Source organism: Triturus cristatus, chromosome 1_2, assembly GCF_964204655.1.
Source record: "Triturus cristatus chromosome 1_2, aTriCri1.1, whole genome shotgun sequence".
NCBI classification, from domain to species: domain Eukaryota; kingdom Metazoa; phylum Chordata; class Amphibia; order Caudata; family Salamandridae; genus Triturus; species Triturus cristatus.
Window position 1 is genome coordinate 1,119,102,783 of NC_140580.1, and position 25,053 is coordinate 1,119,127,835.

Below are 25,053 nucleotides of genomic sequence, written 5' to 3' on the forward strand. Positions count from 1 at the left end.
GCCAGTAAGCGCAGATCCGGGAGAGCTACCCCTTTAGTCAATTTTTGACTAACTTTTTTGATCCTTTTTGATCTTGTCTCGACTCCGGTGCCGGTAGGATGCCTGGTTTTAAAGCCGTGCTGACTGTAGCCGCTTGATGTCGGTTACGGACCATCACCGCCGGTGCCTTTACTGCTTGGGCCTCGACCACGACGCGGAGTCGTGCTCGAACTGCAAGGCCCTGACCTCGAAGGCTAGACGGGAGCGGTCCCGTAAGCTTCTCGAGATTCGCCACTCGGCTCCGCGCGCCTCTCGATCCCGGTCCAGGAGGAGGTCCAAGGATCGGTCGCGGAGCCGCAGCCGACGTCACCATCGGTCGTCGGGATCCAAGTCTTCGGGTAAGTCGAAGCGTTCCAAGAAGTCCAAGAGGCGACACTGCTCTTCGGACTCCCCTCGCCGGTCGCGCGACTCGGGCGAGGGTCAGGGTGGTTCCACCCCCGCGGCTCCGGCGGAGCCGCAGGCGCCGCGCACGTCCCCATACCCTCCGGTCCCTGGGACTGACGCGACGCCGGCGGAAGTCAGTGCCTTCCTCTCAGCCATGAAGAACCTGGCTCCGCCGTCGACGCCCGCTGGCGCGCCTTTGGGTCCCGCGGACCCGACTGGGCTGCCTTGCCTGCCGGTGGCTCCGGCCCCGGCGCCGTTGACGGCTCCGGCCTCGACGCCGCAAGCGCCCGAGGGACCCGTTCCCGAGTCCCCGCCGACGCCGGTCGACCTCGTCACGCCTCCTCTGCCGGCGTCGACACCGGTACCACCCCCGACGCCGACACCGGTACCACCCCCGACGCCGACCGCTCGACGTCGAGCCCCGGTTCAGCCCCACTCCGGGCCCGGCGCCGGTACGGCGTCGATGGACGCCGCGTTTGGCGCCGCTAGAGACACATTATGTCTATCGCCCGGCTCCGTTACTTTCTCCTGTATACCAGGAATCGGATGATGGGGACAACTGGGAGGGATCCGAGGATCCTATGGCCGTTCAGGCTTAACTGTCACAGGACTGGGCGGATGAACTGGGGGAGGCCAGTGGCCTGGATACCTCTCCAGACACTGGATTTGTCTCTCCTCCGACTGTGGCTTCGGAGGAGGGCGCTGCTTTCTCTGTGGTGCTGCGCAAGGCGGCCGCAGCCCTTGGGCTCGAGCTGCCTGCCGTGGCTGTGAGGACTAACGTCCTTACTGAGGTGCTTCAGTCTGCAGCAAGCTCCACTGAGCCTCTGCTGCAATTCAATGAGGCCCTCATTGACGTTCTGCAGGGCACCTGGTCCAAGCCCTCCACAGTTCCTCCTGTGGACAGGAACGTCGCCAGGTGCATCCGCCCTGCTCCGGGCGACCCCGGTTTTCTGTCCCAACACCCTACCCCTGAGAGCCTGGTTATCCAGGCCTCTACCTCCCAATCCTCTTTCCCGACCGCCCCGCCGGACCGGGATTCCAAGAGACTGGAACAGTTTGGCAAGAAGCTGTTCTCCTCCCTTAGTTTGGGCCTGCGGTCTTTGAACACCGCTTGTCTCTTGGACCGTTATTCCCACTCTCTGTGGGATGCGGTGGAGGACGTGCTGCCCCTGTGTCCGGAGGAGGTCTGGACACGACTTACCCAGGCTCTGGCCGATGGGAGGGATGCAGCGCGACATGCTATCCGATGTGGGCTTGACACCACGGACTCGCTGGGTAGGGCCATTTCTACCACAGTGGCGCTTAGACGTCACGCCTGGCTGCGGTCCACGTCATTTTCGGGCGATGTCCAGAGCACTCTCATGGACATGCCCTTTGATGGCACTCGCCTTTTTGGCGAGAAAGCGGACAGTGCGCTGAATCGCTTTAAGGACTCCCGGGCTACGGCCAAGTCCTTGGGCCTCTCGGCCCCGCGGTCGCAAACTTCCGCCTTTCGCCCCTTTCGTGGCCAAGGAAGGGGTGCCTCCTCACGTGCGCCTAGCCACCAGCCGCAGAACCAACCTGCGCGCGGTCGCGGAGGTTGGTTCCGCCGAGGCGGTTCTGGAGGACGACGAGGTCAGCCCACATCCACCCCGGCAGCATCCGCCTCAAAGCCTTCCTAGTCCGAGCTTTCAGGCCCATTCCACGCCAGTGGGCGGCAGAGTTCGCCATCACCTGCTCCACTGGCGGTCCATCACATCGGACAGGTGGGTGCTGCAAATCGTCCGAAGGGGCTACTCCCTCCCCTTCGAGACGACCCCTCCAGCCATGCCACCGCAGCACCACCGTATCTCGGGGGATCATTTGAATCTTCTCCACGAGGAAGTTTCGGCCCTCTTGGCCAAGGGGGCCGTCGAGCGCGTTCCGAGCCCGGAAGTAGGTCGTGGTTGTTATTCCCACTACTTTCTGGTTCCCAAGAAGGGCAAAGGGGGCCTACGCCCTATCTTGGACCTCCGGAACGGCAATGCCTTCCTCCGGAAGGAAAGGTTCAAGATGTTAACTGTGGCTCAGGTTCTAGCTGCCCTAGACCCCGGAGACTGGATGGTAGCGTTGGACTTGCAGGACGCATATTTCCACATCCCTGTCCTGCCGGCCCACCGGCGTTACCTGCGGTTCACGGTGGGCCAAGAGCACTTTCAGTTCACCGTGCTCCCCTTCGGCCTCACCAGTGCCTCTCGGGTGTTCACGAAAGTGATGGCGGTGGTCGCAGCTCATCTGCGCAGATCAGGGGTTCCAGTCTTCCCCTATCTCGACAACTGGTTGTTGAAGGCGGGCTCGCCCCAGACAGTCGTCTCCCACCTCCAGACTACGGCGGATCTCCTGCATTTGCTGGGATTTTCCATCAACGTGCCGAAGTCACACCTGAGTCCCTCTCAGAAGCTCCTCTTCATCGGAGCAGTTCTCGATTCGGCGCAGTTCCGGGTCTATCCACCGGAACAGCGGGTCCGGGATATTCAGGCCCTGATTCCCACCTTTCGGCCTCTATCCTGGGTTTCGGTCAGGCTAGTGTTGCGGCTTCTGGGGCTGATAGCCTCCTGCATCCTACTAGTGCATCACGCCAGGCGGCGCATGCGGGCTCTGCAGTGGGACCTGAAGTTTCAGTGGGCCCAGCATCACGGCAACCTGTCCGACCATGTCTTGATCTCGGAGGGCACTGCACAGCAGTTGCAGTGGTGGCTCACAGACCGCGATTGGGTCATGGGCAGGAGCCTCTCCCTTCCCCAACCGGAGCATGTCGTAGTGACGGATGCGTCCCTCCTGGGAGAGGGTGGCCATATGGGAGAGGCGGAGATCAGAGGCCTCTGGTCTCCGGCGGAGTCTCGTCTCCACATCAACCCGTTGGAGTTGAGAGCGATCCGGCTTGCACTGAAAGCCTTCCTTCCCTCTGTCAGGGGAAGTGTCGTGCAGGTGTTGACGGACAACACCACCGCCATGTGGTATTGCAACAAACAGGGCGGGGTGGGGTCGTGGACCCTTTGTCAGGAGGCTCTGCGCCTTCGGACGTGGCTGGAACACCAGGGCGTCACCCTAGTGGTTCAACATCTGGCGGGCTCTCTGAACGCCAGAGCAGACGAACTCAGCCGCCGGTGCATGATGGATCACGAATGGCGTCTGAACTCCGAAGTGGCGCAAGGTCTCTTTCAGCAGTGGGGAGAGCCTTGGTTAGATCTATTCGCCACCGAAGAGAACGCGCAATGTCAGCAGTTCTGCGCGTTGGAATTTCAAAGGCGGCACTCGCTCGGCGACGCTTTTCGTCACGAGTGGAGTTGCGGTCTGTTGTACGCCTTTCCGCCTATACCACTTCTGCCCAGAGTGCTGAAGAAGATCAGGCACGACCGGGCCCAAGTCATCTTGGTGGCTCCGGATTGGGCACGAAGGTACTGGTATCCCGAGCTACTCAGTATGTTGACCGATCCTCCGATACGTCTGCCCCTTCGGGAGGATCTTCTGTCGCAGCAGCAGGGGACGGTCCTCCACCCGAACCTGTCCAGCCTCCACCTCCATGCGTGGAGATTGAGCGGCGACAGTTGATGCCATTTGACTTGCCTCCTGAAGTCTGTGATATCATTCTGGCAGTCAGGCGTCCCTCCACAAAGACGGTATACGCCTGCCGGTGGAACAGATTTGTGGCATGGTGCACAGCAAAGGCTGTGGATTCCCTTTCCGCCCCTCTTTCTGAGGTTCTCCTCTTTCTTCTTTCTTTGGCCCGGCAGGGCTCTGCCCATGGCACCCTGAAAGGTTATCTTGCTGCCTTCTTGCGGCTTCCTGATCAGCCTTCTCTTTTCAAGTCCCCTGTAGTTACACGCTTTCTAAAGGGCATTACTCACACGTTCCCTCCTGTCCCTTTTGTAATGCCTCAGTGGGACTTGAATCTTGTTCTAACATTTCTCATGTGCGCTCCCTTTGAGCCTCTTCATAATTGTCCTCTTCGTCTGCTGACGCTTAAGACTGCTTTTCTGGTAGCCATCACCTCGGCTAGACGGGTGAGTGAGCTCCAGGCTTTATCTTCCAAGCCTCCTTTTCTCTCTGTTCATCCGGACAAGGTTGTCCTTCGGCCTCGTCCCTCCTTTCTTCCGAAAGTGGTGACTCCATTTCATCTTGGGCAGTCTGTCACCTTGCCCACCTTCTTTCCGCCTCCGCATCCTTCCAAAGAGGAAGAGAGGCTCCACCGTCTGGACCCAAAACGTGCGCTCTCCTTTTATTTGGACCGCACAAAGCAGTTCCGGGTGGACGACCAACTTTTCGTTGGATACGTGGGTGCTAAGAAGGGGAAAGCTGTGCACAAACGGACCATCTCTCGGTGGGTCGTTTTGTGCATCAAAATTTGTTACTCCTTGGCAAAAAAGGACCCTCCTGTTGGGCTGCGCGCCCACTCCACTCGGGCCACAGCGGCTACTACTGCTTTGGGACGGGGTGGCCCTTTGCAGGACATCTGTCAGGCGGCGACGTGGGCTTCGCTACACACGTTTGCCAGGCATTATTGCCTTGACAGCCAAGTCCGGAGGGATGGCTTCTTTGGCCGTTCTGTCCTCCAGGACTTTCTGGTGTGATCTTGATTCGCAGACCCACCACCGGGGATGGTATTGCTTGGGTATCTATTCTAAGGTGAGGAATCTAACTAACGTGTTTCTTTCAGATGAACAAGTTACTTACCTTCGGTAACGATGTATCTGTAAGAAACATTAGTTAGTTAGATTCCTCACCGACCCACCCATCCTCCCCGTTCTGCGAACTGACATCTAGGGTTAAGGTTATCCTTTTCAGGCCCCTAGATTTTATTTTTGGCACCAGTATCGGTCTTTGCATGGCTCTGCGTTCCTGGCGCGGAAAGCTATGTACAAGAACTGACGTCAGCGCGCGAGGGCGGCGTCTAAGTACTCCGACGTCATTCCGGCGCACGACGATGGACGCGGAGCCGCAGACGACGCCTAGCGACGCGCAAGGGGTATTGCTGACGAAAAATCTTCCGGATCCAGTCTGACGCCTGGGGATATTCTAAGGTGAGGAATCTAACTAACTAATGTTTCTTACAGATACATCGTTACGAAGGTAAGTAACTTGTTCTTCTAGATTAGAGAAGTCTCAACAAATTCTTAAAGAAACAATCGTTTCGCATGGTTACCATTCAGGAAGTGCTCCAACTTCTCAATGCAAACGACTTCATGGTATCCTTGGATCTTCAAGATGCCTATTTCCATATTCCTATCCACAGAAATCACAAATTTCTGAGGTTCGCTGTGGCAGGCAGACATTACCAATTCCGAGACCTGCCCTTCGTACTCACGTCAGCCCCTTGCATCTTCACAAAGTGCCTTTCTCCAGTGGCTGCATACCTCAGACAGCAACGTCACCAAGTTTTTCCCTATCTCGACGACTGGCTCGTCAATGCACCTTCTCTGGACGGCACAAGCAGATCCTCCAACGGCTGTCTGCAGCTTTTCAGTCGCTTGGGACTCACTCTCAATCCAGACAAATCCATCCTGCAACCTTCTCAACTGATAACTTTTCTGGGGACTATTCTCGATACAAACCAGAGGAAAGCTTTCCCATCACAAGAGCGGCAGTGCAAACTTCTTCACTTAGCGAACCGCATAAAACCCAAGAAGTTTCTCAGTGTGCCTGTTCAAATCTCTTCCTGGGATGATGTCATCCTGTATTCTGCTGGTTCCCCACTGTCACCTCCACATGCGTCCTCTCCAAGAGTCACTATCCGATCAGTGGATTCAAGCCGAAGGATCCTTCGACGATGTCGTTCAGGTGACCCCCCCAGATGGTCACTGCTCTGCAGTGGTGGACTCGTCCACGGAATCTTTCTCAAGGCCTGCCTTTCTTGCTTCAAGCCTCTCCGCATATAATCACAACGGATGCGTTCCTGGAAGGTTGGGGAGCATTCCTCCAGGAACTTCGGATCAGCGGGAAGTGGTCTCCTTCAGAACGGAAACTTCACATAAACCTCCTCGAGCTACGGGCTGTTTATCTCGCCCTTCTGGCGTTTTTCCCCAGGATCAAAGGTTCTCTAGTGCTTGTCCAGACAGACAATACTACAACAATGCACTACCTAAACAAGCAGGGGGGTACTAGTTCATTGCCACTCTCTCGCGAATCTCAAAAGATCTGGAGCTGGTTACTTCAACACAACATTTCCCTCAGAGCGGAGTATGTCCCAGGAATAGACAATGTGCTGGCCGATTCACTAAGCAGGCAACAAACAACATGTCACGTTTGGTAATTGAACCAGCAGGTTCTCAACGGCATATTCTCTCAATGGGACACACCTCTCTTGGACCGATTTGCCACCCAGCACAATGCCAAACGCGAAAACTTCGCAAGCTGGCATCCCCAACAGGGGTCTCTAGGGAATGCATTTTCGATAGCCTGGTTCAACCTCTTTGCTCACGCTTTTCCACCCTGGTTCAACCTCTTTGCTCACGCTTTTCCACCGATTCCCCTGATCCCCAGGGTACTCAGAAAGTTGAAGGCAGAACCCTGCACGCTAATCCTGATCGCAACAGCATGGTCTGGCCACCATTGGTTCACGGAGCTCCATCTTCTCTCCCTGGAACCACCAATTCCGTTGAAACCTTTTCCCTCTCTCCTCACAATGGACCGGGGACAAGTCCGACATCCGGATCCAGCATCTCTCAAATTATCGGCTTGGCTCCTGAGTTTCGAGAGTTCCATGGCCAAGACATTCCTCCAGACTGCAGGGCGGTTCTGGCTCAGGCTCGAGCTGACAGTACACACAAGACATATTCCTTGAAATGGAAAAGATTCTGCATCTGGTGTAAGTCTGCGAATATACATTCTTTCACTTCTTCTCCAGAACAAATCTTGCCTTATCTTCTCCATCTGGCAACTTCAGGTCAGGCTCACGCCTCTATTAAGGTTCACCCTGCAGCGATATCCTCTTTCAGGAGATATTCTACGGGTCCTTCTCTTTGGTCACATAGACTGATTAAACAATTTCTCAAGGGTCTGTTTCGGACTTTCCCTCCCGTTAAGTCTCCACCTCGGCAACTCAGCATCGTTCTTGCTCAGCTTATAAAACACCCTTTTGAGCCGATGCACAGAGCCACTCTCAAGTTTCTCTCTTGGAAAACGGCACTGCTTCTAGCCCTTAAGTCTGCAAGGCGAGTAAGCGAACTTCATGCATTCTCAATTCAAGACCCTTTTCTTCAATTCAAACATGATAGGGTTATACTTCGGACTAATCCCAAGTTTGTTCCCAAGGTCCCGTCAGGCTTTCACCTCAATGAGCCTATAGTCTTACTAACCTTTTTTCCGAATCCTCAAACGGCGGCAGAAAGAGCTCTGCATTCACGATCTTAAACGCTGCCTTAAATTCTACCTTGACACGACAAAGACGTTCCGCAAATCCAACCAACTCTTTGTGGCTTACAGTCTACCTCGAAAAGGTTTCCCACTTACTAAACCGAGTATTCTAGGTGGATCTCTGCTGCTATTACTTTCTGTCACCAGCAAGCAGGCCATCCCTTGCATTCGACAGCTCATGCCCATTCCACTAGGGCGATTTCTACCTCCATGGCACTCTTTGCGTGTGTGCCTATCACAGACATTTGCAGAGCGGCGACATGGAAGACGCTGCATACATTTACCAAGCATTACTGCTTGGATACGGAACTCATGAAGGATGCTGCAGTGGGACATGCTGTGTTACGTCATCTATTTCGATTGAGGTGAGCCTTCTTTTCATCCCACCATCCTTTTCTTTACATGCACATTTCTCCATTGCGTTTTCTATTGTTTTCGTTTGATTGCACTTTGTTACTTCTCTGCTTTCGCATTGATATGTTATTATCTGATGAATTTTTGCATTCTGTTCCGTCCGAAATGTGCCTATCATTGCTTGCTATTCTGATTCAAGCATGTGAATCTATGAAAGATACACTAATACTGGATAAGAAATGTGTTACTTACCTGTAACTGCAGTTATCCAGTATTGGTATCTTTCATAGATTCACATGCAACCCACCCGCCTCCCCTGAAAGGGCTCACCTGGTTCTCTCAGCGATACATCTACTTAGCGCTGTGCTTACGAAAATCTGAGGGACTAGACCTCCTTCCAGGAAGGTTCCAGAGGGTGGTGATAGCTGATTGGTTCAGGCATGTGAATCTATTAAAGATACCAATACTGGATAACTGCAGTTACAGGTAAGTAATGCGTTTCATACCTTAGGCAGTGCTGCTGGACATGGCACACCAGCAGTAAACCATTTCGACTTTGTAGTTTTTTCACTGCACCAAGGCATGCAAGCTGAATAGGCTGTGGCATGGCCTTGGAAAGAGGTCCCTAGGGGACCCTCTTCAGTCCCCATGCCCTAGGTACCAAGTGTACCATTTACTAGAGATATGAAGGGGGGGTCTGAAGTTGTGTTAATCGTAGTACAGTTTTAGGGAAGGAGCACTGGCACAGGGGACCTGGTTTGCAGGCATCCTGTCCCATTCAAAACCACATATTTTTCTTGGCAAAAAGTGGGGGCTAACCATGTCAAAAGATGCTCTTTATCACAATCCTATAATTACATTCAAATAAAACAAAATGAATATACAAAAAAACAGTCCAACAATACATACTAAACAAGAAACTCATACAAATTTAGAAATCAGAAACCAGGATCCCAACAAATTTTTAAAACTTAGCAATTTCCTATGACACAAATCAAGTTTCAGGAAAGAACAAACATTGAAACATACTAAAGGCGAACTGAGCTGTTGAAGATGCAACAAATCATGTTTATGTTTCGCCAAGTCAGCACTCCTCAGAACTGGAATAGAGAATCTTTTAGTAAACTTGTGATAAAATTTACAGAAACAGAGGAACATATCACAACAAGCATTGGCATAGCCAATAGGTCTCGCCTTTGGGACCTTTTAAGTGTTTTACTTGAGCTATGGGGGGAAGGGGGGAAGGTAAACAAGGCACCATGGACTGAACGTAAATCAAACAGTTGCCCAGGATTTTTGATGACATTTTTACAAGTTATTGCACAAGGAGGTCGGCGTTGGCAGCCCCGGGTGCTGTGTGCTCCACATTTGGAACAACAAAGGAAGTTCCTGCGGCTGTGCTCTGAAAGGAACATCTGGCAGTTAAACAGCCTCCTCCACACGCAAACACACACAGGCAGACACACATGCAGAGAGGCAGCTGCAAAGCTCGCAAACCACACGCACTGATTCAGAATCTCACGGAGACACGCTGATACACAGGCAGACAGAATTACAGACAGTGAGGCAGACACACATACATACACACTTGCACCTAGACACATACATACACACTTGCACCTAGACACACACACATACAGACACAGACACGCTCGCACATAGACACACACAGACACACGTAGAGACACATATGCAGACACACAGGAAGGCACACAGACCCACATAGAGACTCCTGCTGAGATGCACGCGTCAGCACAGACACACATACAGTAACACAACGACTCAAATACAGACATGGGCACATAAAAGTTTGAGGGGAGTTGTGAGTTTGGAGGTGAAGACTCTTTGTGGAAACTTAAGAAGGACATATCAAGGCACAGTTGTGAGGGTGGAAAAATAATTGGAAAATAAAGACTCCAAATGTAAGAGTGGAAATATAAGGGAGAAAATACAACAGTGAGGATGTAAGGTAGGAAGTATAAGGCGAAATACGAAGTTGGAAAAACAAAGGTGATAATAGAGGCAATAAACGTAGGGAAATATAGCAGTGTATAACATCAATAATGCCAAATAGTGCTCGGGTCGGTATGGTGGTCAGGAAAGAACCTGAATATAAACAAGGATATCGAACAGAGCAAATTGAATAATTGGGGGCCCCAACCTCCGCCCACGTTCCAGACCGAGCTTAGCTTACCGTATTTACATTAAATAGCACCCACTGCAGCCTAGCATGCATGTACTCGCACACAGGCATTCCCATGCACATACATGAACACGTACACAAGCAGACATCCGCACGCTGGCACAGAGGCATGCCCACAAACACATAGGATGGAACACACAGAATCGCACCCAGACACACGGACGCGCAAACATACATCTCTGTGCGTCCACTGTCGTCATGGTAACGCACACTTCTGGGAATATTGGCTGCTGGCTGTCAAAAAAGCAGAGAAAAACTAAAACTTTTGTGGAAACTGCAGTGAAAATACAGATCTGTCTGATTACAAGGTAACAAAAAATAAACTAAGTTCATTGTCTTTATTTACTTTCAACGTTCCTGAATCTTCAGCAAGCAAGCCGATTGAAAAATGCAGTCTCAGTACCTCTCACGCGAAGTTCACTTTCACGAGACGAGTTGTGTCCCACGCATGAAAGGTCGGTCTCCCGTACAATGCAACGCAATACGCCACTTCCGAGGTCAGGGCTTTTATGTCGACAAATCATCCTGGCAGCACTCGCCTCCTCTCACACTTAATCACAGGAAGCTTTGCGTAACCGCTGTCAGATGGTGAATGTTAAAAGATAAACAACCCCAACTGGTTTCACTCACTCTTGGTCAATGTGCTCTTTGTGTGGCGTGTGAATCCACCAATGGTGACGCTTGCCACAGAACCGCGGAGCGGGTAAACCTCGAAAGAGAACAGTCTCTGAGCAAACCGCAAGGCCCCACGGAGGCCGTCGCATGAGAACAAAAGCACATACTAAGTTAAAGAGTCGAGATGAAACTTGTTTTTGTGCTGCTTTAGTACAGAAATTGAATTGCCTATATAAAATGAGTGGCTGCATCGGTACAGAAAGCCAGGAATGGGAAGTCTGCAGACGTACCTGATCGGCAGGGAGAGTACTCGATGAAGGTGGTGAAGTTATTCATGGAGAGGTAGCAGGTACCGACGGGGTCGCGGTGGTCCTCATTCTTCAGCGTGCACCAGCTGTACAGTGGGGCACAGGCCTGTTAAAATGGACAGAAAGCCAGTGTTATCCTAGTGCACACGTCTGGGCACGATAATTCAAAACAGATGGTGCCTGTGCTGGTAACCGCAAGCAATAGGCCACACATGCATGAGGTCAGCTTTTTGAAGCCTCCTTACAATAAGTCTTGCAGAGCAGCGCATGCGCGCTGCTAGGCGAGACCTAATAAACGAAGAGTCAAACTGGCCCATAGAGAAGCACAGGTGGCTTCTGATTTCCCCAACCTAAATCTAGTCAAAGATCTGTTCCCTTATATTAAACACCATATCCAAGTACGGCTCGGGACCCGTGGTCCTTCGTATCATACAATGTTCAACATTAGTTGATTTAAGTAACTCTGCTGCCTACCTTACTTGCTCCTTAAGGGTCATATATATTTTATTTTTTTCGCCAACATCTTTATTTTGCAATTAAGATCTTGGGATTTGAGTAAATCAAAGGTCTGCCTACCTTACTGCTAATCTTTTTGAGATAAGAGAACCATTGGATCCTGAGTCCCGAATCACAGGATAAGCAATCATCCACAACCTCCCTGTTAAACGCAGTATGACGTGTGTGGTACTTAATTAGGTGCTGCCAAGGCACGCTCGTGTTAATTATTTCCTTTTTGCGCCAGATAGCACTGATTCATGAAGAGCTATCCTTAGTCGGTTTTTGACTGCTTTTTTTCTCAACTTTTTCAAGAGATTTTGTCCCTTGGTCTGACAGGATGTCCACAAAGAAACCTTCTGGTTTCAACCCATGGTGATGCCTATCACAGGCAGATGTCTGTGACAGATCCACACTTGGTTTGCCTGTGGTGCTTGGAGTGGGACTACGACTCCAAGACCTGTGAGGAATGCTACACCACGCACCCGAAGGCGCTGAGGAAGTGTTCCCCAAGCTCCTCACCGCCCGACGTCGGACTACCCCGAGACCCTCAAGATCCCAGCCATGTGGAAGGTCCTGGGTCCACTCATGGATCCTCATCGGGTGTCATAATCTCGTTGAAAGTCATCTGGTTTATCCCACTGCAAAAAGAAATCCAAGAAGTTGAAGAGGTCTTCCTAATAGTAAAATAGAAAACTGATCACATGGTATAATGACTTTTGATCTACATCTAATGAATACGCAGTACTATGCCTTACACAGAAAATAATACCAGATTCAAAAATCTAAACAGCACAGTTGTTGTTTGGCTGAAGTAAGCGGCATTCATTTCTATACAGTTGTAAATCCTTTCTCTTGAGGAACACCAAGAACAGAAAATATTAGGTGTTATAAATGTTACATAGCAAGCAAGACTGTTGAAGAAACTGAATTTCGTACAGTTAATGAAAGCCAAAGGTTACATTTAAGGATCCTTGGTGCACAGGCAGGGAGTTCGTATCAAGCTCTGAACACCACACACACACATCTAAAAGGTGCAGACTAAAAGTATGAGTTGGTCAAAGCTTACTATTGTCTATGCTTAATTTTAAACACACTTAAAACTTTGCATTTGTGAGACTATGGTATTAACCAACAGCACAGAATGACCAATTGTGGAATCTGCGTCCACATCCGTTTACTTTTACCGTAGTGAACAGTAAGCAGAAATAGGAGATGGTTGTTATTCTACTCTTTGAAGAATCGAACAGATGGATGGCAAATGCCAGTCAGATAAATATTTGGGTGCTTTCACAAAATAAGTGTCCTCTTAATTTAAGGGAGGTTGGGCAGAGGAGGTTTGTCTTGAGTGCAGTTTTTTTCCCCTCATGTCCTCAAAACCATATGTTGGTCAAAGTTTCTTTGAGAAAACATAAAACTTGAGATCACTGTATCCACCATTGAAAATGAGGCCCCATTAAATGATTATCTGCTACAGACTCAAATATGAGAGTTGTATTCAATTGTTTTGTTGTCCCTTGTTGATAATTCGCACATTTTTTTTATTTTTGACGCAGGTATACCTTAAAGAGGCCCCATGGCCGTCAGCACAAGGTGAAATCCGGACACTGAGTGCTTACAAAACACCAAGAGACAAAGTACAGTGTATCCTCAGAATGTGTTCCACCATCATGAATCTGTTGAGCCTGGCCAATGAGGATTCTGTTCCTGGCGCAGATGACTTTGTCCCTGTTCTTGTCTTTGTTCTGATCAAGGTGAGTAATGGATAAGAAACATCTATCGTCTTTACAATGCCGTGTAAATTCTCTCAGTAAGTTATACCTTATTTATTTGCTGTAGTTACATCTATATACCAAGTCCTCATTACCATTCTAGAATGTTCTTTCTCCTTACTATTATACTATCTCCACTTATGTTCAGGTAACACATTTTAAATTCAGGTATCTTGTAGCTTCATAAGGAATATGCTACTTACCAGTATGCATCTGTTCTTGGCATGTAGAGCTGCAGAGTTGTACACTTAGCATAGATCGCCATCTGGTGTTGGGCCCGGATGTTTGCAGTTTGTTTTTCTTCTTGGACAGTCTTTGGAAGTCACGAGTTTGGTGACTCCTCCTTCGGTCCGTACTGCGCATGGGCTTCGGCTCCATCCTCAGATTGTTTTTCGCCAACAGGGAAATGATGGAGCGTAGTAATAACAGTGAGAAACCCATGTGTTGTATCTAAATAAGATGTACTGGAACGGATACAGGTAGCCGGGGAGGCGGGTGGGCGTGTACAACTCTGCAGCTCTACATGCCAAGAACAGATGCATACTGGTAAGTAGCATATTCCGTTCGAGGCATATGAGCTGCAGATTGTACACTTAGCATAGATTACATAGCAGTACCCAACCTTAGCGGCGACCACCGGTATCCGTTGCAGCTGTTTGAAAAAGTGTCTTTAGTACAGCCTGGCCCACCCTAGCTTGCTGCTTGGAATGCACATCTACACAGTAGTGTTTTGTGAAGGTGTGCGGTGTAGACCATGTGGCTGCTTTGCAGATGTCATCTAAGGGTATATTCCCTAGAAAAGCCATAGAAGCCCCTAACTTTCTTGTAGAGTGGGCTTTAGGAGGAACAGATAATGTTCTCTTTGCCTTTTGATAGCAAATTTGTATGCATTTTACAATCCACCTAGCTATCCCTGATTTAGAAATGGGGTTGCCTTTATGTGGTGGAGAGAAGGAAACGAACAATTGTTTAGTCTTCCTGAAGGGTTGCGTTCTTTGTATGTAGTATAGCAACGCCCTTTTCACATCAAGTGTGTGTAAGGCCCTTTCTGCAACAGATTGGGGTTGCGAAAAGAAGACAGGTAATTCCACTGATTGATTGAGGTGGAAGGGGGAAATGACTTTGGGCAGAAACTTCGGATTTGTGCGAAGTATGACCTTGCTGTGATGCATTTGTATGTAGGGTTCCTGTATGGTGAACGCTTGTATTTCACCAACCCTTCTAAGGGAAGTGATAGCTACAAGGAAAGCTGTTTTCCAGGTGAGAAACTGTAGCTCACATTTGTGCATTGGTTCGAAGGGCGGACCCATTAGTCGTGTAAGAACTAAATTTAGATTCCATACAGGGGAAGGTGGTGTCCTGGGAGGAATTACGCGTTTAAGGCCTTCCATGAAGGCTTTAATAGCGGGCACTCTGAAGAGTGATAAATGCTGTCTGTTTTGTAGATAAGCAGCGATCGCTGCTAGGTGTAGGCGTATGGATGAATATGCCAGGTTACACCTGTGAAGATGGAGCAGATAGCATATGATGTGCTGTATGGATGCATCTAGAGGGTTGATTGTATTGTTACGGCAGTAAATTACAAATCTTTTCCACTTTGCGGCATAGCATGCTCTAGTGGTAGGACGTCTGGCTTCCATGATGATGTTCATGCAATCAGGGGGAAGGTTAAGGTATCCGAATTCTAGGATTTCAGGAGCCAGATCGCCAGGTTGAGCTGAGCTGGGTCCGGGTGCCTGATTTCTCCATGGTTCTGGGTTAGGAGGCATGGGGATAGATGCAGTTTTTGATGTGGTACCACTGACAGTTGTAGTAGCGTGGTGTACCACGGCTGCCTGGCCCACGTCGGAGCTACCAGAATGAGTGTGAGGGAGTGCTGTTGTAGCTTCCTGACCACTAATGGAATTAGTGGGAGAGGTGGAAAGGCGTATGCAAATCTGCCTGACCAGTTCATCCATATCGCATTGCCCTTGGACAATGGGTGTGGGTATCTAGCGGCGAAGCTTGGGCATTTTTTGTTTTCGTGGGTGGCGAAGAGGTCTATCTGAGGATGCCCCCACTGTTGGAAGAATGGGTGAAGAACTTGTGGATGCAGTTCCCATTCGTGTAGTTGTTGCGTTTGTCTGCTGAGCAGATCTGCCATGGTGTTTTGTACGCCTGGAACGTGCTGTGCCAGGAGAAAGATGTTTGGAGGAATTGCCCATCTCCATATGCTCTGGGCTAAGCGGGAGAGCTGGGGAGAGTGTGTCCCCCCCTGTTTTTGGATATAATACATTGCAGTCATATTGTCTGTGCGAATGAGGACTGCTTTGCCCGAAATCTGTTTTTGGAAAGATTTTAGGGCTAGAAAGATCGCCAAGAGCTCCAGATGGTTGATGTGGAGCGATTTTTGCTGTGGCGTCCATAGACCTTGCATGGTGAGGTGTAGAAGGTGCGCTCCCCAGCCGGAGAGCGATGCGTCCGCTGTTAGTCACCTGAGGAACCGGGTCCAGGAACGGCCGCCCTTTGGAAAGGTTTGTGGTGTTCCACCACTGCAGAGAGTGATGTGTGCGGCCGTCCACCAACACCAGATCCGTCAGCTGCCCCTGGGCCTGGTTCCACTGTTGTGCTAGGCACTCTTGAAGTGGACGCATGTGGAGTCTTGCATGGGGCACTATGAAGATGCAAGACGCCATCATTCCTATAAGCTTCATAAACACTCTTGCTGGAAGAGAGTGTTGAGGAAGGAATGTTTTGCGTAAGGCTTGAATGCTTGTGATTCTGGCTGGGTTTGGATAGGCAATACCTTTGGAGGTGTCTATAGTGGCCCCGAGATATTGCTTTGTGTGAGATGGTATGAGGTGGGACTTTTGGTAGTTCACCGTGAAGCCTAGCTGGTGGAGCAGTTGGATGGTGCTGTTTGTATGTTGCACACATTGGTCGTAGGACGCGGCTTTTATCAGCCAGTCATCTAGGTAAGGGAAGACGTGAATATGTTGACGTCTGAGGTGTGCTGCTACTACTGCTAGGCATTTGGTAAACACCCGTGGTGCGGTGGTGACCCCGAAGGGGAGAACCGTGAATTGGTAATGTTGCCCGTCCACCACGAACCTGAGGTATTTCCTGTGAGAGGGGTGTATTGGAATGTGAAAGTATGCGTCTTTCAGATCCAAGGTTGTGAGGAAGTCTCCCTGGCAGAGGAGTGGGAGGACTTGCTGTAGGGTGACCATGTGAAAATGGTCTGAATGTATGTAGGCATTTAGAGGCCGGAGGTCCAGAATGGGCCTGAGGGTCCCGTCTTTCTTTGGTATTAGGAAATATAGGGAGTAAACCCCTAGATTTTGCTGATTGATGGGGACCTGCTCTATAGCGTGTTTTTGGAGGAGGGAGAGTACCTCCTGTTTGAGCAGTGTGGAATGTTCTTGAGACATTGGACGGTGCCTTGGTGGGATATTGGGTGGGGTAGATGTTAGTTCGAGACAGTACCCTGACCGAATGATTTGGGTCACCCACTTGTCCGATGTTATGGACTCCCATGTGTGGATAAAGTCTTGTAGTCTGCCCCCGACCGGAGTGGGATGGTCTGGGGGGAGCGGAGGGGAGTCATTGTGCGGGTGGGGTGGCAGAACGGGTGTTGTTGGTTTTGCCCCTGCCCTTATTGTTGTTGCCTCTGTAACCGCCCCTTTGATTGCCCTTTGAAAAGGTATTTTGAGGAGGGGACTTGTAGGAGGTAGAGGCGTTATCGGTGGAGGAGCCTCTGCCTGTGCCACGAAAGGACGAGCGTCGAAAGGAACGTTTAGAGGCTTGTGTTTGGAGTGCCCCCATAGACTTTGCTGTGTCTGTGTCCTTTTTCATCTTTTCCAACGCTTCGTCTACCTTTGGCCCAAAGAGAGTTTGCTGGTCAAAGGGGTGATTGAGTATGGACGCCTGGACTTCAGGCTTGAACCCTGAGATCCTGAGCCAGGCATGGCGACGAAGCAGGACACTTGTATTTATGGCTCTAGAAGCAGTGTCGGCTGCATCGAGGGCACACTTAATGGAGGTGTTTGTAATTAGTTTACCCTCCTGTATTAGGTCATGAGCCTTGCGCTTGTGTTTTTCTGGAAGGTGCTGTATAAGAGCCTCTAGTTCGTCATAGTGTGCTCTGTCATATCGCGCAAGCAGTGCTTGTGTGTTTGCAATGCGCCACATGTTTGCAGCTTGGGAGGCGGTGCGTTTACCAGACGCGTCTAGAAGTTTAGATTCCTTGTCTGGCGGTGGGGCTTCTCCTGAGGATTGGGAGTTAGCCCGCTTTCTAGCTGTGGAGACAACTAGGGAATCTAGGGGAGCAGGGCCCTTAATGTATGCAGGGTCTGTGGGTGCCGCTTTGTACTTCTTCTCTATTCTAGGGTTCAGTACTCTGGCCCTGACAGGGTCTTTGAACACCTCTGTAGCGTGCTTGGTGACACCCTTAAGCATGGGTAAAATAGAAGTGGATTTGTCTTGTATGTCAAATGTATCCAGTAGGAAGTCTTCTTCCACTGGTTCACTGTGCATGTCCACCCCATGGTAGTGTGCTGCTCTCTGCACTAAATGATGAAACCCTAAGGAGTCCTCTGGAGGAGACGGCCTGGATGGGTATAGGTCGTCCTGAGGTACATCTGGTATATCAGGGTTATTGTAATCCTCCCATGGGTCTGGGGTCCCTGGTGGAGTGGGATCCATTGGGGCGTCCGCCGGGTAATTGTCCGGGTCCCCGTCATCCGGATCTGGGGATGGGGCCGGATCGTAGTGAGGTGGAGGTGGCGGAGACCTGGGAGGGGGAGGGGGTGGAGGTGGTGGAGGAGGTAGGGGAGGCGGTAGTGGGGAGGGCACTCTGAGGGGTGAAGTAGCAGAGTCCTTCCTTTTGGGTGGTGGAGGAGGAGCCGGAGTATCAAGGCGTCTTTTCTTGATAATTAAAGTCAATAGTCCAGTCTTTGGATCTTTGGACAGAGTCTTTTGTAGAGGGTCTGGTGTAAACAGAGCCAGTGGCGTCGAATCGTCCGTCGGCACCGGTGATTTCGGAGCCGAGGGCTTCGATGGTTTGTGTGCGCCATGCTTTTTTGGGGCCTCCTGTTTTTTCGGCGTCGAAGGAGTTTTCGGCGTCGGAGCGTCGGTGCCGACAGATTTATGTTTGTGTTTGGTCGGCACCGAGAGTCCAGGCTTCGGCACCGGTGGCTTCGGAGTCGAGCTGGATATTACTTTCTTCGGTGCCGGATGCTGTTTTTCGGCACCGGGCGTCGGCTGGCTCGATCCCGAGCTGCCGTGAGACTTTGGATGCTTCGACACCGAGCCCGAAGGTGGGGTGATCGAAGCTTTGGTCTTGGTTTTGCCCAGGCCGGCAGGCGAGGGAGTAACCTGAGTCTCTTTGGTTTTGGGCGCGGGGGTGGGAGGGGGCACAGTACTCACGGCCCGCTGCGCCGGTGTGATGTCCTCCACGTCGGAGTCGTCTGCTTCGGAAGCGCTGACGACGTCTTCTTCCTGCTCGGTGTGTGTTTGCCCCGAAGCTTCGGCGCCGTCTCCGAAGATGTCCGGTGGAGCTGCAGACGATGAGTGCGCCATGGTGCGTCGAGCTTTTCGATCCCGGATGGTTTTCTTCGATCGAAAAGACTTACAGGCGGGGCAGTCTCTGGCCTCGTGTTCTGGAGAGAGGCAAAGATTACACACCTGATGGAGGTCGGTGTGGGGAAATTTAGACCCACATTTTGGGCACTTTTTGAACGGAGTCCTTTCCATCGGCCGGGACCGGAGTCGAGGAGGGCCCGAAGGCCGGTGCCGATGTACGGGATGGAGAAAAGTGCTGCTTCGAGAGATGAAGATGATGATGAAGATACGAGGATTTTCCGTCGAGGCTGGAACCGTAGAAGTTCGAAGCCGGAGCACGAAGTATCACATCCGAGCCCGATGGCGGAAAAAAACAATCTGAGGATGGAGCCGAAGCCCATGCGCAGTACGGACCGAAGGAGGAGTCACCAAACTCGTGACTTCCAAAGACTGTCCAAGAAGAAAAACAAACTGCAAACATCCGGGCCCAACACCAGATGGCGATCTATGCTAAGTGTACAATCTGCAGCTCATATGCCTCGAACAGATAATGTTATATTTTCTTTCTTTTTAACAAAGACAGTGCAAAGGAAGTCATTTGAATTCCCTTCAAAACGAGGGTGAAATATGCAGGAAATAGTGTCAGTTGAAAAAAAACCTTAGCTTTGTGACTCCCCTACTTTTAAGAATTTCACTCTTGGTGCTGCTGCAGAATGCCGTTCAGTGCTGGGCAGAGGCGTTTTCACTCCATGGGGAAAGAATCTCTGAATAAAACCTTTAGCTTTTACACTTCATTTTCATTTTGAAGAGTGGTTTTCGGCTACTCTGTTTTGGATGTCTGTTTCGAATTTCTCCCTCCTTTTTGTGTTGTTTTCTGTTTTTGAAAACCGCACTATCACCTTCGAGGGTATTGTGGTGCTGAGCAGGTGTGTGTGCCTAGCCCTGCTTATGGTAGGTTGGTTAACTGAAAAACCCAGACTTCAGCTTCTTGTAGAATTCAAGAAGAGAGGACGAGGCTCTGATGTGGAATCGGAGGCTGTTCCATGCTTTATGACCGATGTAAGAGAATGTCTGTCCCCTTGATCTGGTTCTGTGTATGTGCGGGATGTGTGTGAATAGGAGGCCTGTGAAACGAAAGTGTATCAGTAGTTGGTGGAAGGAGATTCGACTGCTCAGGTAGGTGGGGCCTAATTTGTGTAGTGCCTTGAATGTTTGTGTGAGGAGTTTGAAGTGAGTATGTGTATTGGGAGCAAGTGGAGCTTGCTGAGGTGTGTGAGATTTGAGTGTTGTGTGGGAGATTGAGGATGAGTCTGGCTGGTGAGTTCTGAATGGCAGTCTTCTAGTAAGTTGCTTGCTGATACTAGCGTACAAGCTGTTCCCATAGTCCAACTTGTTGGTGATTAGGGCGCGATCTAGTGTTGTTTGGGAGCCAATCTTCAGAGTGTGGAAGTAGGGTGCAGTGATGGTATTGAGTTGTGCTGTCATATCTAGTTTGCTGTTGATGAATATTAAAACGTTTATGGCATTGGTGCTGGGTGTGAGCCAGAGTTCGACTGGCCACAAGTTGGAGTCCCATGGTGAGATGTTTTTGCCGAAGATCACTCCTTCTGTCTTGTTGGCATTGACTTGAAAAAGTTGCATATTATTTAGTTAGAAACTTCGGTCATGTAGGTGGTGAACTTGTTTCTTGTGTTTGGGGTCTTCTCTGATATGGGATAAAGAGTTGCGTGTCCTCTGCGTAGGAGAGTGTGTTGATGGCGTGTGCGCAGATTACATTGGCCTCAGACATAATGTATGCGGTGAGGAGGGTGAAGCATTTTCAAAAGTAATAACAGTATTTTTCACTTTCTCAAGGCTAAATCTCTCCTGTGTGTTCTTGGCCACAACCTGCCATTTATTTGATAAATGCCCCTCTTGGGGGGGACTCAAAAAGTCTTCAAAGATTAACACATTCAGGTGATTGCATTAAAGGATAGAGGTAGCTCACCTGTGGGATAAGCTGTTCCTCTAAGGAAGTGATGCCTGGTTTCTGGCAATGGGCCATCATAAAGGCCATAAGTGATGATACCTCCATCTTACAACTTGTAGCGACTACCCGTGCTGCGCCATTGGGATCACAGCTGTATGGCCATCTATGCCGTCATTGCTCCTGTCCACTTTCAGGTACTTCCATGTCAGGATTCTCACCTCTTCTTTGCTCAATGTTTCAACCCTATTCAACCCCAGACATATTTCACCTTCGGAACAAAAATAGGCTCCCAAGTTCTAAGAAATGCAGCAAAGACCAAGGTCAGGAGCCTATTTCTTTAACCTCAACTTGGTCTCGGGAGAAGGTAACCTTAAGAGGGGCACTGCTTAAGGTGGGCAGATCTTGATCCCTTAGAGATTGCTTCTCAGAATGCCACAGACTGCAATCAAAATTGAGGTATGTGGCCATTGAGAGACAACAACCGAGAGGTTTTATGCTGGCTACAAGTCTTTTTATTTTATTACAGAACGGAAAGATAAGTCTTTCTTCATGTTCTCTGCCCTCTGGGGAGGGGAAGCTTGGTGCTTCCTGCTTAGACAGCCACGCTCCTCCGGGAACACGGCTGGACAGCTCATGGTGCCGGATTGGGTCCGGCTCCCTTCTTGGATCAGCTGCAGAAGTCCTCGGCCCGATCTCCATCGGCAGACACCAGTCGGTCCGGGACGCGGTGTCTCCTCTTGTCTCGCTGCCGTTCTTGGGGCTCCTCCGGTCTTCTGCGACGAGTAAACCTCTACCTCTATACTCGGGACGCCGCCTTTACAGGGAGGTGAGCTGGATATAAAGCAGCTCGCAGTGTCAACGGGGCTTCCGATTGGAGTCCAGAAAGTCCCTTTTCTTAAAGGCTCCCTCCACCTCGTAAACAGCCGCACTGGAGGGAGTCTGGAAACAGGGGAGATGAGACGTAAGGGGGGAAATGTATCCTGATGGTCCTCTTCCATCTCGACCCGTCCAGTCACTTCATGACACACTCCTCCCTCAGACTGTTTTCCGATTGGGGAACTGAGGAAAGGAAGTCTGCATTTCTGTTCTCAGCACCCTTATGGTGCCGAACCTCGAAGGCAAAGGGTTGCAAGGACAAAAAACAACGCAAAACGCGTGGATTGTTCCCCTTGTTGCGGCTGATCCACTGCAAAGGCGCATTGTCGGTGTACAAGGTAAACAGGGATCCCTCCAAATAATACAGCAACTTGTCCACAGCCCAATTCATGGCGAGGCACTCGTTCTCTCGATCACAAGATACCTCTGCTCACGGGGATACAGCTTGCGGCTGATGAATACCACAAGAGCTAGGCACCATCCTTAGAAAGTTGTGACAGAACGGCTCCTAATCCAGATTCAGAGGCATCCGTTTGCTGGATAAAAGGTTCTGAGAAATTGGGCAATACCAGGACAGGAGGTAATGGCGCGCTTCAGTTCTTGAAACGCCTGTTTTGGGGCTGGGGTAGAGGAACTCCTTTGCTTTCACATGTTTTCTTAGGAGATCTGTCAAGGTGGATGCTATCTCAGAGTAGTTTTGGATGAATCTACGATAATACCCCAACAAACCCAGGAATTTCCTGACCTCTCTTTTTGTCATAGGAAAAGGAGGGGTGATGATAGCCTTAACTTTCTCTTGTTGGGGTTCGATAACCTCATTCCCTAGGAGATACCCCAGATGCCTGACCTTTTGAAGTCCCACCTTGGATTTGTTTGCGTTTCTATGAAGGCCTGCTGCCTTAAGGGCCTGGAAGACCTTTTGTCAATGGGACAGATGTTGTTCCCAAATGGGGCTGTATATCACTATCTCATCCTGGTAGGTGGATGAGTAGGCCTGGTGATCATGGAGCACCCTGTACATAAGTCTCTGGAAAGTAGCTAGAGTGCCATGTAAGCCGAAAGGCAATACCGTGAATCCATATAACCCTGTCGTGGTGGAAAGAGCATTTTTTTCTTGATCTTGTGGTCGCAGGGGAACTTGCCAGTAACCCTTCGTAAGGTCAAATGTGGTGATGTATTGGGCTTCTCCTAGTTTCTCGATAAGCTCATCTATTCGAGACAGGGGCTATGAGTCGAACTTTAAGATGGCATTGACCGCTCTGAAGTAGGTTTTGGTACAAGGACTACTGGGGAGGACCAGTTACTTTGGGTCGGTTTGATGACTCCCATTTCCAACATGCTCTCTATTTCTGCCCCTATGGCCTCGTCGGGCTACTGCTATGCTATAATGCTGCTGTTTAACTGCCTCCCGGGAAACGTGATGTTGGAATGTTCCACTAGGGTGGTTTTACCCCAGGAGATCAAAAAGAGGGAGGAAAAAGTAACCAACACCTCTTGTAGGGAGGTCTTCTGGTTCTCAGATAGGTTCCTGTTAACCAAGTGGCTCAGAGTGGACGTACCTGCTCTGTGTTCTGGAACAATGAGATTATTGGTCTTAGGAGGGGTGTCTAACCCCTTATTAAGGAGGTTGATGTGATAGATCTGGGTTTTCTTGGGGGTGATTTGCAGTCAGTATGTAGTCAGACTTATCTTTTCGACTATCTCATAGGGTCCTTTCCATTCTTATGTGGTTTTAGGTAGAGAAGACTGTAAATGTACCAACACCCACTCATGCATGTTTAGGTGATGCTACTTCTTTACCCTATTATTGAAGGTCTGTTGCTGGACTTGTGGTTTTCCAAGTGGGCATGTGCGAATTCTCGCAGTTTGCGGATGTGAGACCTTAAGCCCTGAGTGTAATGTAAGAGGGTTTTGGGCTCGTAAGGCTTCTCTTGTTCCCAAGCCTCCTTTATCATTTCTTACAGTATACACGGCTCTCTCCTATAGAGGAGTTCAAAGGGGGAAGACCCAAGACTGCTCTGTTTCTGACTCCTGATGACAAAGAGGGCCAGGGGAAGGAGCAAGTCCCACTCTCTTCCTTCAACCGCCAACATCTTTTTCAATGTCAATTTAAGTGTGGCATTGTCTCTCACAAAAGTCATCCGTCGGGGGATGGTAAACTGAGGTCTTTATCTGTGTGATGTTCAGGGACTTGCAGATCTGACCCATCAGACGAGAGACAAAGGGTGTGCCTTGGTCAGTCTGCATTTCCCATAGAAATCCCAAACGGGAGAACAACTCTAGCAGCTTATCATTGATGTTCGTGGTAGTAGGGGTCCTTAGGGGAAAAGCTTCTGGATACCTGGTGGAATAATCAATTATGACCAAAGCATATTGGTTTCCCTTTTTAGACTTCGGGAGGGGACCTATAAGGTCCATTCCTACTCTTTCAAAGGGCTTTCCAATGATTGGGAGGGATTGCTGTGGAACAGAAGGGGGTCTGTAATGGTTCTTCTGGCACACCTCACACTCCTGGCAGTATTTGGTTATATGGGCAAATATACTCGGCCAATAAAAGTGTTGTGAAACGTTTTCACTGTTTTTCTGGGTTCCGCTATATCCTGCTAGTAAGTGAAATTGAGCAAAGAATAATACCTGATCCCTAAACCTCTGGGGTACCACCAACTGAGAGGGATCGGTGGGGTTTCCTATCCTATAAAACAAATCATTCTTAATCTGGAAGAGGGGATAGATGGGGTTGTGGGGAGAAGCGGGGACCCTAGCCTGTTGCCACGTGGCTTGAAGGGTGGGGGTAGTGTGCCTGGGCATACCTGAAATTCTTGTCACTAAGCCAGGGAACTTGGGTGAGTAGGGTAGGTGTCCCATGGAGCTGTTCTTGAGGGGTTTTTATCCTCTCCCTGAGGAGGTCTAGGAACACAGGGTTGTCTAATCCTAATATCAATTTTTCCGGTAGGGTAGGTAACTCTCCCACTCTAACTTCTATGGTCTTCCCATCGGGTAAGTGTATTGGTATAAGGCCACAGGGTAGGTTCTTTAGTCCCCATGTTTACATCGAATAGGTACGTGTTCTTCTGATTGGATTTGTCACCGTTCTATTAGGGTCGGCTCTATAACCGATTGGCGACA

General features: G+C 49.9%; 1 protein-coding gene across 18 annotated transcripts in view; it reads left to right on the plus strand.

Annotated features, from left to right (window-relative positions):
* The window catches only part of GAPVD1 (GTPase activating protein and VPS9 domains 1), a 486,206-nt gene that overhangs the window by 449,496 nt on the left and 11,657 nt on the right, over positions 1 to 25,053 (plus strand). For all 18 annotated transcript variants that reach the window (XM_085613786.1, XM_085613788.1, XM_085613789.1 and 15 more), the window contains one exon: positions 13,326 to 13,523. In XM_085613786.1, the coding sequence (XP_085469912.1) occupies positions 13,326 to 13,523 (198 nt within the window). The remainder of the gene's footprint in view (positions 1 to 13,325; positions 13,524 to 25,053) is intronic.